Genomic DNA, 14707 nt, shown 5'->3' with positions numbered 1-14707 from the left:
ATCTTTCAAAGAAAGTGGTGTATTAAAGTCTCCCACTATAACTGTGGAGTCATCCATGTGGCTTTTCAAGTCTTTTAAAAGTCTGATTTATGTATTCTGGGGCTCTTTCATTGGGTCCACAGATATTTATTATGGTTATATCTTCATGTTCAATTAATCCTTTAATCATTATATAATGTCCTTCCTTGTCTCGTATGTTAGTTTTTGTTTTAAAGTCAATTTGATCAGAAATTAATATTGCCACCCCTGCTCTCTCTTACAGTTGCCATTTGCTTGATATATCTTTTTTGGACCTTTAATTTTTAGTCTATTTTTGTCTTTATCTCTAAGTTGTGTCTCTTGTAGGCAGCATATTGTTGGGTTTTGTTTTCTTATCCAATCTGCAACTCTCCATCTCTTGAGTGGTGCATTGAATTCATTAACATTCAGGGAAATTATTGATACATTTGAATCCTATGCATTCTTGCTCCCTGAGTTATTTCCCTGTGCAAATACTGCCCTTCTGTTGTCCCATGGTTGATCATTCTAAGGATTGTATCTACGTGATGTAAATGTTCGCCCTATATGTGTATTGTTTTTCTGGAATCCACGGGAGTGAGTTCAACTCCAGACCTGAAGGGTAACTAGGGGCATAGTCTTGAGGGTCTGACCAGGCTCTACCAGCCACTAAACCTGGTCTTTTTTTATGATTTTGAGTTTAGTTCCACAATGTTCTCCCACTCTATCCAGGATCTCCTGCACTGATCCCTTTCCACGTAGTTGACAGTGGTAGTCAGGTACCACTTAGTTCTTTCGGGTCTCATGGTCATATAGGCTGAGGTTTGCATGGTCCACTAGTCCCTTGGCAAAATACTGAATGATGCAGGAATTATCAAAGGACAATGGAAGGAATACACAGAGTCATTTTACCAAAAAGAATTGATCAACATTCAGCTATTTCAGGAGGTGATCAAGGACCCATGGCATTTAAGGAAGAATCCAAACAGCACTGAAGAAACTGGCAAAGAACAAGTCTCCAGAAATTGATGGGATAACCACTGAGGGTTTTAACAACAGATGCAGTGCTGGAGGTGCGTACTCATTTATGCTAAGAAATTTGGAAGACAGCTATCTGGCTGACTGGAAGAGATCCATATTTGTGAGTATTTCAAAGAAAGGTGATCCAACAGAATGTGGAAATTATCAAATAATATCATTAATATCACATACAAGTAAAATGTTGCTGAAGATAATTAAAAAATGGTTGCAGTAGTATTTGACAGGGAACTTTCAGAAATACAAGCTGGATTCAGAAGAGGATGTGGCATGAGGGATAGCATTGCTGATGTCAGATGGATCTTAGTTGAAAGCAAAGAGTACCAGAAAGATGTGTACCTGTGTTTTATTAACTATTCAAAGGCATTCAACTGTGTGGATCATAACAAATGATGGGAATTCTAGAGCACTTAATTGTGCTCACGAGGAACTTGTATATAGATCAAGAGACTGTGTTTGAACAGAATGAGGGAATACTGCATGGTTTAAAATCAGGATGGAATGCGTCACGGTTATAGCATTTCACCATACTTATTCAATCTGTATGCTGAGCAAATAATCTGGGAAGCTAGACTATATAAAGAAGAATGTGGCATCAGGATTGGAGGAAAACTCATTAATAACCTGTGATATGCAGATGACACAGTCTTTCTTGTGGAAAGTGAAGTAGATTTGAAGCACTAACTGATGAAGATCAAAGACTACAGTCTTCAGTATGGATTACATCTAAACATAAAGAAAACAAAAATCCTCACAGCTGGACCAATAATCAACATCATGATAAATGGAGAGAAGATGGAAGTTGTCAAAGATTTCATTTTACTTGCATCCACAATCAACACTCATAGAAGCAGCTTCATGGAAATCAGATGTCTTACTGACTGGGAAAATCTGTTGCACAAGACTTCATTAAAGTGTTGAAGAGCAAAGATGTCATTTTGAAGACTAAGGTGTGCCTAACCCAAGGCATGGTATTCTCAATCGTCACATATGCTTGTGAAAGCTGGACGATGAATATGGAATACCAAAGAACAAGTGATGCCTTTGAATTGTGTTGGAGAGGAATACTGAAAATACCATTGTTGTTATGTGCCATCGAGTTGTCTCTGACTCAGAGACCTTATGCACAACAGAACAAAACACTGCCTGGTCCTGTGCCAGCCTCACAATCCCTACTATATCTGAGCCCATTGCTGCAGCCACTATGTTAATCCATTTTTTTGAGGGCCTTCTCCTTTTTCATTGACCCTCCACTTTACCAAGCATGACATCCTTTTCCAGAGAATGGTCCCTTCTAACAACATGACCAAAGTAGGTGAGATGAAGTCTGGCCAGTCTCACTTCCAAGGAGCATTTGGCTGCACTTCTTCCAGGACAGGTTCATTTTTTCTGGCAGTACATGGTATTTTCTTCACCAAAGCACACCAAGGATTATAAGGATGGCACAAGACCAGGCAGTGTTCTGTTCTGTTGCACATAGGGTCTCTATGAGTCAGAATTGACTTGACAGCACCTAACATTTAAGGTATGAGAACTCATAGATGGGCAGTCTCCCTGATCTTATAACACTTGAGTTAGCTTTTGAGGTATAGGTAAGAGGTAAAGAGGAAAGAGAAGGCATTCCAATCAGAGGGAGTCGTGTGACCAAAGGGCCAAAGAGAAATGTGTTCAAGCTTAGTATGTCTGGAGCATAGAATCCATCCTTGTACAGTAATGGTTGTTTGTAAAGGAAGAAAAGAACTATCCCCTCACTCCTCTAATCTGAGCAGTGTGTTGATAGGAGTTCTGTATCAAATAATGATGCTCATGTTATAGTGGATCCTCTAAAAAGTAAAATGACTGCAGCATCAGTTAGGGTTCTTTCTGTTGTAAACAGAGTATTTTGGGTCCTATAACTAAGTAGTCTTAGGGTAGCCTGTTGGAGTGTGACCCGGGGCTCAACATTGTCTATTCCTAGGCTGTAGAAATTCTATATCCTACATTTTCTCTTGCTCATATCCAGCTTCTCTTAAAGATTAAACCAAGCTTCACAATTGAGTTTCATAGTCCTCATTCGTCTTATATTTCACATTTGGAAATGATTCCTGTGGCCAGAGAGATGGTACATGGTAACTGGCTTGGCCAGGATTCAGAAGTAAGTAAGGTGGGGTGGGAGTTAGGCTCATCTGAGGTACATGGGGGAGGAGAAGGTCTAAAAGTATAAATTAGAAATTTTTGAGAAAAAGGGAGAATGCTTACTAAGGAGGGAATATGTTTTAAGAAAAATAGATTCCAACAATTTTCAGAACATTTCAGAGGATACTAATACAAGTGGACAACTTTCTTTCTTCCTCTTCCACCCCTAGAGGACTTGTCAATGAAAACTTCCTTCAGAATATGGTGACTTGAGAATCAGAACATGTAGACAAAATACTATCACTCAGTATTATAAGCACCATATTAATGAATAAACAGTTTTATAAGAATGAAGAGAAAGGAATAATTAATTCCAATTTATAGGCTCCAGAGTATCTTCACAATAGAGATTTTTGAGTGGGGACTTGAAAAATGGGAAAGGTCCTTCTGATAGAGACAAAAGTGCAAGGCCATGGCTGGAGGAGTATGTGATCTGATAAGGCTGAAGTTTAGGATATGGATGTAGTGCAGTGAATTACTTAATATGGCTCCTCTAGCCATGGTCTTTGTGACTCCCACCAAATGACTACGTGGGACTATGCAAATGTGAGGTGCTTGTAGCACACTGAGATTGGATAGATTGTTAATAATGAAAATAAAGTACACAGCACCTTTGTGGGGGTGGGATCATGCAAATAATGTGTATGAGACTCTAATGTGGGGATTGGTCAGTTTTGTCATCTCACTAGGCTTGAAATAAGTCATCCCAGAGGTGGGATTGGGCAGTGTTTCATTCTGCTGTGGGGTTGCTATGAGTCGGAAATGACTCGACAGCACCTAATAACAACAAAGAGGTGGAAAAGGTGGATCTTGCTATCATCAAGAAAGAAGAGCCAGGAGTGGAGCTCCTCCTTGGACCTGAGATCACTGCAGTGAGATGGCAGAGAAACAACAGAGAAATGGCAGGGAAAGGTGACAGCAGAACCAAGAGACCAGCAGGAGACAGAGTGGCAGACTTCCTAGCCTACAGAGGGAGAAAGTTGAATGCCTTTCAGCAGGAGGCTTACTGGTGGAGTGGGTACCTCTCTGGGCACCTATCAGCAATGCTAAAAGAGCTTTGTAACACTTGCCTGAGCAGGGCAGAGGCCGAGGCCTAGAGAAGCATGCCTGCAGCACAGTTTAGAAGAAGCCATCCTGATTGAAGAATTGTATCCTGAGTTTCTGATGCTGAAATGTAACCTGTTACTTTCCTAATAAACCCCATAATCATGAATTTTGTCTGTGAATTGTGTAGCCACTGTGACAAATTATTGAACACAGCAGAGAAGAGAGTGCCATGGGAGGGATGGCTGATGTCAGATTTGGCAAAAAGGGTTGAGACTGGTGGCATGTGTGAGCTTCACATCATAGGAACCAGTGCTGGGCTGTTGATGTTCACTTCAATTCTTACTCTCTCTTGTGAAGTTAGAGGAGGTCAGATGCTTCCTCCATGTCCTTTTGGTAATGGATCAGTTGTGGGAGTATGAGAATGGAAAAATCAAGCTGTGAAGAGTTTTTCCTGCCATCTTATAGAGCCTGGACTTTATTCTTTAAGAAATGGGGAGTCATTGAATTTTTTAAGCATGGAAGTGGCACAGTCAAATCTATATTTAGAAAATGTAGAAACAGATTAGAATACTTCATGAACCAAGTGTTGGAGACAAAGCTAAGTTTTGAGGTGGAAGGCTGAGGAAGTTCAAGTCTAATTCTATTTTCTCTGTGAAATCAGAGGAGCAAGAACTTGCTGAAGGTGAGGGGGTGTTATGAGTTAAGGCCACCTCGAGATTTCTTCTAGCCAGAATGCTGCATTACAGAAACATTCTGGTCAGAAAGAGTTCAGTACACTCTTCCATAATATAAGGTTATTATTACAGGGTGGATGAGTGAATTACATTATGTCGCTGGGTGAATTAAAATCAGAAGGGCTACATACCATTTGTTTATTAGCCAATTTCACTGTAAATGCCAATGGCCACAGAATAATTATATAAGTATCACTGGTGACTCAGATCCTTGTGATCACAGGCAGAGGAGATGTGAGGCACAGGGGATGCCTCAGGAGGGTACAGGAGGAAGGAGGTTAAGGGAGGTAGAGTCAGGGGATGCAGTTAGAGATGAAGTTCCTAACTGGAGTGGGCAAGGCCACCTGAATTGCCTCAATGCAGTATTTTAAGAAGCAGCCAGAGTAGCACATGGCAGAGAGGGCTTTGTGGCAGCAGCAAAATGTGTGGCAGCTTGCCAGGTTTGGCTCTGGGATTCAGATTCAGAACTACTGGCTGAAGCTACCTGTTCCAAATGAAAGGATCTGCTACGCCGGAGTCCATTCATTTTTTTTTTTTTTTTTTAAGAAAGAGTCTCAAATTATAAAGAAAAATTATACAAATGCTAATGAGGCTGGGCATTCTTAATACAGTTACTCCTTCCTTATCAACTCTTTCATTATCCAACATTTCACATTTACAACAACAATGAAAAATCCAGTATCTGACTATTTTGCTCGTTAATGACGGATGTCTAGCAGTAATGAATGCTGAGATACTATGCGAGAATATCGCTGGTTCTGACGGTTAAGGTTACATGTCAACTTGACTAAGCCACGGTTCTCAGTAGTTTGGCAGTTATTTAATGATGCAATTTGGCAGTTATGTAATGTTTGGTAAAGTAGAAGGCTGGCAAAAAAGGGGAAGATGAGATGGACTGATACAGTGGCTGCAATGATTTGCTCAAGCTTAGCAAGGATTGTGAGGCTGTGGGACTAGGCAGTGTCTTGTTCTGTTGTACACAGGGTTGCTATGAGTGACTGACAGCACCTAACAACAACAGTTGTCCTCTGTTTTGTGATCTGATGCAGTCATTCTCCATTTTCACATAATGCTGATTTTTGCTTAATGATCTTTGGAGCCTAACCATGTCACTAAGTGAGCAGTGAGTGCATATTATCCTCTACCACTTGACCTTAAAGTGTTGTATTTAAAACTAATTTCCAACAACATCTTATATTTCCTTGCCATTTTGCAGCTTGAAAAACTTCTTTCAAATATATTTTTTTATTTGGTGCTATACACCCTTGAAAGGTAAACAGAGCAGCTATGGTTTTTTACCACCCTTGCTTTTACAAAATTACAGAGAAGAACAATTAAATTATCAAAGGACTACATGCTAGAACCAGAACTCCCTAGTCTAGCATTTTTTCTACTAGACTATTATAATGTCTCTTCTAAAAGACCTTATGAATATTCTACCAAAGAAGGAAGCTAAAGTTGGACATTCTGTACACATATGACCTTAGTCCCTTCAACACTCTCTCTCCTCCTAACACTTTTTCTTCATTTTCTCAAAGTGGGAGGAAGGACACAATAGTTCTTCCTGTGGAAGGACACAACCACAATGGCATGTGGTTGCCATCTCAATGAACATGCATTTGCACACAGAGAATGGCAAGGCATATGATTGTAACTGTATCACCTTCAAAAGCAATAAAACAGGATTTATTAAGACTCAATAGCAGAGTAAATTATTTAGTCCTCAGTAAGTCAACAAGCAGCAGATGAATAAAGACATATACTGTAGGTTCTCAAATTAATAACTAACTATACCAAACTCTACTACAGTTGCAGTCTTGTGCTAAACTTCACACTTTCCTAATATATAGGATCTAAATAAGACTTGTTAAATACATTTGGATAAAATTTAATTCTAGGCAACCCATGAGAGTATCACTCTATCAATGATTTATATTTTGTTGAAGTTATCAGTATCTTACATTTTAATCTAAAATTGAAAGATAATAGTTTTTGGACATTCCTCCACCTATTATGAATCCATCTCACAGAAAGGGTAGGCCTTTAGGAAGTAACATAAAATAATACCTGTCACTTTTAATAGAGACCAAAATAAGACTGATGTCTTGTATAACGTCTTCAGTTCTGGAATGCATGTCCAGTACCTCCTTCTCGTTTCCCTCAGCTGCTTTGCCCTAGCAGCAAATCTCCTTAAATCAAACTTCAGTCAAGGTGAGCATGGTTTTCAGTTCTTCATTCCCTAGGGTATGCTTCCAAAGTAACAGAATCTGCAACAGAGCTCAGCAGGGCCACGTCTTTTAACTGAGAGATGGAAGGTTGGGAAGCTCCAAAGGCTCATCCCATAATCCTCTCTTTTCAGAGTGCAGAATACAACACTGTCAGAGGGGGCAACTATATCTGACCTTCCCAGTAGAGACCTTTAAGGTAGAAATGAAATGGAAAGGGATCTAGATGTTTGGTGAGAAGATGCCAAAACACCAAAGTGACTTCCTACTTAAAGCATTATCTTACTCATCATCCCACCCTCCAAACGGCACCCACCCATGGCTCTGAGGGAAGAGCATTTCATAAGATAAAACAATACATTATCTAGTGATAAATTTACAAACTGACAGAAGAGAATTGTTCCGGAAGTTACATTACCTCTTCAAGTTTATTACAGTATCTTCAGTTCTTATTGCATATATTGTTACATGCCTTTTACAATCCAGGATTATATATACAGTATGCGCAATTTAGTAGAAGTTATGTCTATTGCTTCTCTTGAAAATCAGCAGCATGCAGTGCAGTATTTGGTGTGCAGTTATTGTTTCAAAAAGTGAGCTACTACTTAGGTTTAACTGCAAAGGGAACATGATCTTTATTGGCTTCTATGTATAGTTTAATTTTGGTTTTATGCAGAGTTTGCATAGTTCATGATTAGTTTCAAATGAAAAAGTAGATGTGTTGTCAGTGACCCTGAGGAAGATCAGGTGACAGTAGCAAACAGAAAAATTTGAAGAAGAGGCATAACTTTTAAAGTGGAAAGGTCAGCAAGCACTGCCTGAAACAAAAACCAAAAAGAATTATTATCATCAGTATTCCAATCAGCAAAGCAAAGTTCATAAAGTAAGGTACAACAGAGACAGCGTGACAAGTCAGCCTTCAGCACACACCCGAATTCTTCAGATGGGCCCTACATCTCTGTACTAAAGCTACACCTTTCCTGCACTTTTCTGAATTTCTCCATGTTAGTTCATGTACAAAGTGCTGAAATGTGCAGTAGAAAATAACCTGGACTTCAGCCTTCAGCCTTCTTCAAGTATACAAGGTAGCATGAGTTTATAAGAGGTCTAACATTTCAAGTTGCTTCTATAAATAAACGTACATTATGAATCGTGGTCCTGTTGTACTGGTATAAGGAGTCACTGACTTCAGGAAATCATTTTGAGATGAAACTAATGTTTATTCAGTTGCAAAATGCATAAACATCCCTTTCTTTTTTTAAAAAAAGAATGTAGGCAGCTATTTTAAGGATAAAATTTACATTTCTATGAGAGATGACAGACTAATACAGTAAGCCACTATTTAATGAACCATATTTCAGGTGTAAATTGTTCCACTGAAAAATAATTGGCTTTAAATAATTAACTGATGATTCAAAATAATCCCCAAACCTATATATCATTACTATATCATCTAAATGAATGCCATCTTACCCTCTCAACTAGGTTTTCTCTGTCCTGTGAGCATAACGTGTGGACATGAACAATAATAAGAAATGTAACATAAGCCCTGATGGTTTCTATTGAAATTACTAGGGATCTAGTTTCCTATAATGATGATAATGGCTTCCTATAGTAATCTTGTTTATGACTCCTTCACAAGCAGTTTGTTTTCATGTAACAAAGGAGTTCTGAATATTTAATACTACTTAGCTCAGAAGTTATAGGTTTTACCAAAGTTAAAAAATGAGGCTGAGAGAAGTGTGTGTCCTATGCATCTGAGACAAAAGTGCCCAAGGCTGGCACTCTTTTGGGAACTATTTCCATCTCCTTGGAGTGAAACTTATCCTTACTTCAGCTGCAGCCAGTGATGTCACCTCCATCAGGTTCACTGCTCGGAAAGCAAACACGGCAGCTGCCAGGACTGGAAAAGAATGAACACTATTTCAACTGCTGGCCTCCTCATCAGCCTGACATATTTACTGCTATGCCCACCACCAACTAGGAAAGCTCACAACAGCACTTTATACAACTGCACACCAGCATTCCGAGTTAACATCTGTGATGAATGGAAATCATCGACTCCAGAGAACAGTGCCTGATAGCTAGACAAACTGAATCCCACATTTTTGAAAAACAGGAAAATTCAATGGTCTTAAAAACTATTTCATAGATTGCTTCTTTGATATCTACAACTTAAATGATAAGGTTTTGAAATGGCCTGAAGATCCAATGACTGTCTTATAGATGAAGGTTTACTTGGATGTGGATGTTTCTTAGTAAGACAAGTGAGGTGCTTCTCGTGTGCTGTTATTGACATTGATGGTAAGCACTGATGGGTCGTCCCTAACATGGAACCCTGTGCCTTCCTGAGAATCACCCTCCCTGCTGTCCCGCAGGACAGCTTTCCAAAGATGGCACAAAGGATGAGGCCATGCCTGTGCTGGGCTCTGGCAGCTGCTTGTGGCTGAGGAGCAGAAGTCAGGAGCCAGGCTTCTTCATTTCCCCAGACAGAGGCAGAGTGCAACCAGTGACTAGGAAGCCTTTTTCTAGCGGATGACAGAATTTTTGCAGTCTGGCAAAAAAGCATTAGGATTAGTGACAGAGGAAGATTCTGGTGAGAAGAAAAGACGATAGTGGTAAAACAAAATTTAAAAGGTCAAGAAGGCTGGTATTATTCAATCTTTAATTGAAAAAGAAAACACAGATATTTTAAAGTCACTGAGTTTCATGTTTCCCCAAACCCCAAATTCACTGCCATTGAGTTGATTCTGACTGAAAAACATTTCTGAGGACTAGCAACTTTTTTATAGCTTCCAATATCTGGAATCATAAATAAATACTATGGAGATGGTTTAGAAGCTACTAGTGACTGGGGGCACTAGTTCATTTATTATTTTTTTTGTGTGTATAATTGAACAGAGTTAATGAAAGCATGACAGGATGGTCAAATTTTCTGCTGTAGCAGGAAGTAGTTTTACATGGTGGGAAATTGTTTTGCCAAAGGTAAATGTGAGGGGGTGAAAAAAGAGCAGCTCACTAATTGACCTCAGCACGCAAAACGCTCATGTGCTCAGAACCTTTATTTATCTTGGTGTCACATCACAGACGTTCCTTTCTGTTTGCTTCATGTTTGGTTTGCCCAGCCCTTCCGCAGAAAGGACTGTTTGCCAAGGAGCAAAGATCTATACTTTGGGATATTTTCAACTGAAATCATGCTTCATACGAGATTTAAAAGCTAATATCTACTTTTGGTCTTTTAAACTATTCTTCTTATTATTTGAATTCTAAGCAACTCTATCACGAACATTAAGACACCTTGCTTTAAAGAGTCTCAAATTAATTCACAATTAAAGGCAGAGATATTTACTGAAATATTTCTAAGTTCAATATAACTCAAGGAGCTCTGGTTGCACAGTGCCTAAAGCATTTGACTGCTAACCAGGAGCCTGGTGGTTCAAACCCACCAGCCACTCCTCGGAAGGAAGGTCGGGCAATCTACTTCCGTAGGGATACTGCCTCGGAAACCCAAGGGGGGGGGGGTTGCTATGAGTTGGGTCTGACTCGATGGCACATAACAACAACAACAACAACAACCTTCCAGAGAGGAGTTCTGGTGGCGTAGTGTCTAAGGCATTTGACTGCCAACCTTCCAGAGTGGAAAACCTCTTTACCCTTCAGATGACAGCTAAAAAGCCATTCTACTTTTGGAAAGTCCTAACTGTTTTCTTATGCTGAAATTTCTTCTTTATCATGCTCTGATATCTTCTTAAAATTATATTAAAAGCTATATATAATATTGTTCAAAACCCATGGAATACTCATAGGATAATTATTTGGTGAAAAGTCTAAAATCTTGTCACCTGAGAAATGGTAGCAGAAAACAAGATTACTCAGCCTAGAAAACAAAAAATTTTGCAGAGAGGCTGGGAATTCAACAGTGGAAAAAACAGATAGTGACTTTGGTTTCACAGCAGTGCATTTTAACAAGTCATATTATCTGGAAATTAAATGGGTTACATGGGGTCCAGCATAGCAACGATCCTGAGGATGGGGCACGACCGGACAGTGTTTTGTTCTGTTGCATATAGGGTCACTATGAGTTGGAACTGACTCCACGGCACCTAACAACAACAACAACAACAACAACTGGTAACACAGGAATTACACAATACTGAAGTGTTCAAACATAGGATGAAGACTACTTGTCAGAAATATTTAAAAGAAGTTACACCTGATTATTTCTATGATTCCTTCCACATCATTGCCATTTGGCCAAAAGACATGAGCACAGACTATTCTCTCCTAACTCGTATTTGTGTGGACACGAGAAAAAATTGAGAGAAGGATACTATGAGTTGTGAAAAAAAAAAAAAACAAAACAAAACCATCAGTAAGTGATGTCTCTGGTTACAGCAGTGGTGACATCTATCCTCACAGTACTCTAACATTCTCTTTCAAAATGACACCCAATTACTATAAACCAAACCCAAACCAAACAGACTGCTGTTGAGTCGGATCCGACTCATAGTGACCCTTCCTTGGGTTTCTGAGGCGGTATCACTACGGAAGTAGATTGCCCAACCTTCCTTTCGAGGAGTGGCTGGTGGGTTTGAAGCACCAGCCTCTTGGTTAGCAGTCAAATACCTTAGGCACTACACCACCAGAGCTCTTAGCATTTCAAAATATGTTAATATGATATCCAGAGAATCTTCTGCAAGAAAATGTTCTTCTACTATGCATTATTTCCACAATAGCCTAGATATGTGGGCTATTCAAGGTTATCAGTTTAAGGTAAGGAAACAAAGGCTTACAGAGGTTAAGTCGTTCAAGATCATACAAATGTAGGTTGCATGATTGACAACTTTTCTACTCTTCATCCAGGTTATTAAAACCTTTCAATGATTATTTGGATTTCCTGATAATCCCAATAATAGCAATAATTGAGTCTATGTGGCACAAGGAAAGCAGATCAATATAATTGACAAGGAATTGGGGCCCTTTTGGTTTTCTCTAGTGTAATCATACAACTGCCTTTGTGCCTATCTGTTGTGAAGGGCTTTATTAAATAAGAGGTGAGTTAGTGGCTTCCTGAAAAAACAATTAAACTTTTTTTTGGCCTAAGAGAATGTCTGAAAAGGGAAACTCAACCACAAGGACAGGAGTCAGAGATTGTTAGAAAAAAGGAACAGGTTTTGAATTCAGGGTAAATGGGCCCAGAAGAGTTGGACCCAGGTAACTGATGTCAGCTGTGCAGGGAGTCTTGGTGTCAGCCTAGATGTTAGGTAGTAGCTGAGAAGTACAGAACAGCCCACACTGTACAGAGGAATACAGAAGCATATCCACCCTCTGCTGTGCAGGTCTCACGGTGGCTGGGGACAGAAGCCTTGACTGGATTCAAACAGTGGAGCGGGAAGGAGAGGAACAGGGACTTTTCTGGGAGCCAAAAAGATTAAGAAAAAGAATAGACTGATTTTTAGCAGTTGTTGTTGTTGTTATTATGTGCCGTCAAGTCAGCCCCGACTCATAGCGACCCCTCCTTGGGTTTCCGAGGCAGTATCACTACAGAAGTAGGATTGCCCAACCTTCCTTCCGAGGAGTGACTGACTGGTGGGTTTGAACCGCCAGCCTTCTGGTTAGCAGTCAAGTGCTTTAGCCACTATGCTACCAGAGCTCCTTTTAGAAGTAACTAAATCACGGAACTCTGTATTTGTCTTCCAAGCCTGAAAAATCTATTATATGTTCCTGCGTTAGAAAGGATGTAACTGCAGACTCAAACTCAGATCACAGATGGTGAAAGGAAGTAAAGGGCCTTACTATAGAAACAGTATGTGTTTTACAAACAAACATGTACTCTTACCAGCAAGGATTTCCAAAGAGTTGTATCCTAAGATTCTATCCCACAAAAGCAAAAGTTGATCCGTAGCTAAGTATCCAGAGAAAGCTCGAACCATCCACTTAAATGATATGCGAAGTCTGTAAGCAAGGAGAAAGGAAAGCAAATTTTGTCAATAGATGTTTTTCTTTCAAAAGGCAATATCAAAAAAGCACCACCAAATCTATTGTTAGGGTAACTTCTTTTGAGAGTCTTCGAAGTCACATGGGTATTTAAATGTCAAGTACTCTTAATTCTAGGCAAGCCATAACAATTTGAATTTTTATCCAAAATATTTGAAAGTGTGTGATAGTTTTATAATTTTCCAATTCAGTAAATTCCTACATTTTAGCTGAGTGGCTAGTTAGAATGAATAAAACAAAACAACAAGTATGAGGTTTTGAAGGATAAAGAAAAATAGTTTTAAAACTATAAAGAATTTTAGAAATACATCTCTGATATTAAGTCCTCCCTTTTAGAGAGGAGGTTATCAGAATTTCAAAAGATCAACCAGCAAGTTCAACCTGAGGCGGTATCACTATGGAAGTAGACTGCCCAACTTTCCTTCTGAGGAGCAGCTGGTGGGTTTGAACCATCAGCCTTCTGGTTAGCAGTCATGTGTCTAGACACTATGCTACCAGAGCTCCTTATGAGGTATGAGATCCTCTTATTGATAAGTAGGTTATATTACAATAATAATTTGTCTCTGGAATTAGGAAACTCTCTGGCTCCATGCCTTAAGAGATGAGTAAGTCCCTTGAAGTTTTGCATTACCTATTAGCATCTAAATGGACTTCACTGTCCTTGAGACTCTAACAAAACTCTTTGCTAGAATTGCTGTGAGATTATGTGGATAAATCTCTGTGTTATTTTCTTAAAAGAGAGAAAGGGATCCAGACATTGCCTTTGTTGGTGCCATTGGATTAATTTTCTTCAGACTGAAAAAATATGCCCATATTTTAGAAATTCCTCAATACTGGATAACTATTGTTCTAACAAACTATATGGAGGTACAATAACTCACAAAACTCACTGCTGTTGAATCGACTCAACTCATAGTGACCTTTCCTTGGGTTTCCGAGGTGGTATCTCTACGGAAGTAGATTGCCCAATTGTCTTTCTGAGAACTGGCTGGTGAGTTTGAACCACCAGCCTTTTGGTTAGCAGTCAAAAATGCCTTAAGAGATACAATACTACTAACAAATTACACTTTTTAGTTGGTTTTAAAGGTATTTTTATGATTATAAAAGAAACTTTGTGTCACTGGATATTAATACTTAAAAAGGTGCATTTGACTTTTAGTCTAAATTATTAATTTCAACTAGCTTCATTTTACTAGATTTCTCATAATAATTTATTAGAATAATAGGACTACACCACCCTTACCTCCAATATATAGATAGAGTACCATCAGTTTTTTTAAAAAATGCTTTTATTGAAATATAATTTATGCACAGTGAAATACACAAAACTAAAGGAGCTCTGGTAGCATAGTGCCTAAGGCACTTGATTGCTAACCAGAAGGCTGGCGGTTCAAACCCACCAGCTACTCCTCAGAAGAAAGGTTGGGCAATCAACTTCTGTAGTGATACTGCCTCAGAAACCCAAGGAGGGGTTGCTATGAGTCGAGTCCGACT

General features: G+C 39.2%; 1 protein-coding gene across 1 annotated transcript in view; it reads right to left on the bottom strand.

Moving 5' to 3' along the window:
* Positions 1-7959: 7959 nt before the first annotated feature.
* The window catches only part of TBC1D19 (TBC1 domain family member 19), a gene marked incomplete at its 5' end in the record, with an annotated part of 176514 nt that continues 169766 nt past the window's right edge, over positions 7960-14707 (bottom strand). The window contains 3 exons of the mRNA XM_007955658.1: positions 7960-8034; positions 9049-9119; positions 13056-13171. Of these exons, the coding sequence (XP_007953849.1) occupies positions 7960-8034; positions 9049-9119; positions 13056-13171 (262 nt within the window). The remainder of the gene's footprint in view (positions 8035-9048; positions 9120-13055; positions 13172-14707) is intronic.

This window comes from Orycteropus afer, unplaced genomic scaffold (genome assembly GCF_000298275.1).
Source record: "Orycteropus afer afer isolate SDZICR_OR568_19922 unplaced genomic scaffold, OryAfe1.0 scaffold00525, whole genome shotgun sequence".
NCBI lineage: Eukaryota > Metazoa > Chordata > Mammalia > Tubulidentata > Orycteropodidae > Orycteropus > Orycteropus afer.
The sequence above is the reverse complement of the archived record's forward strand: the minus strand, read 5'-3'. Positions and strand labels throughout refer to the sequence as shown.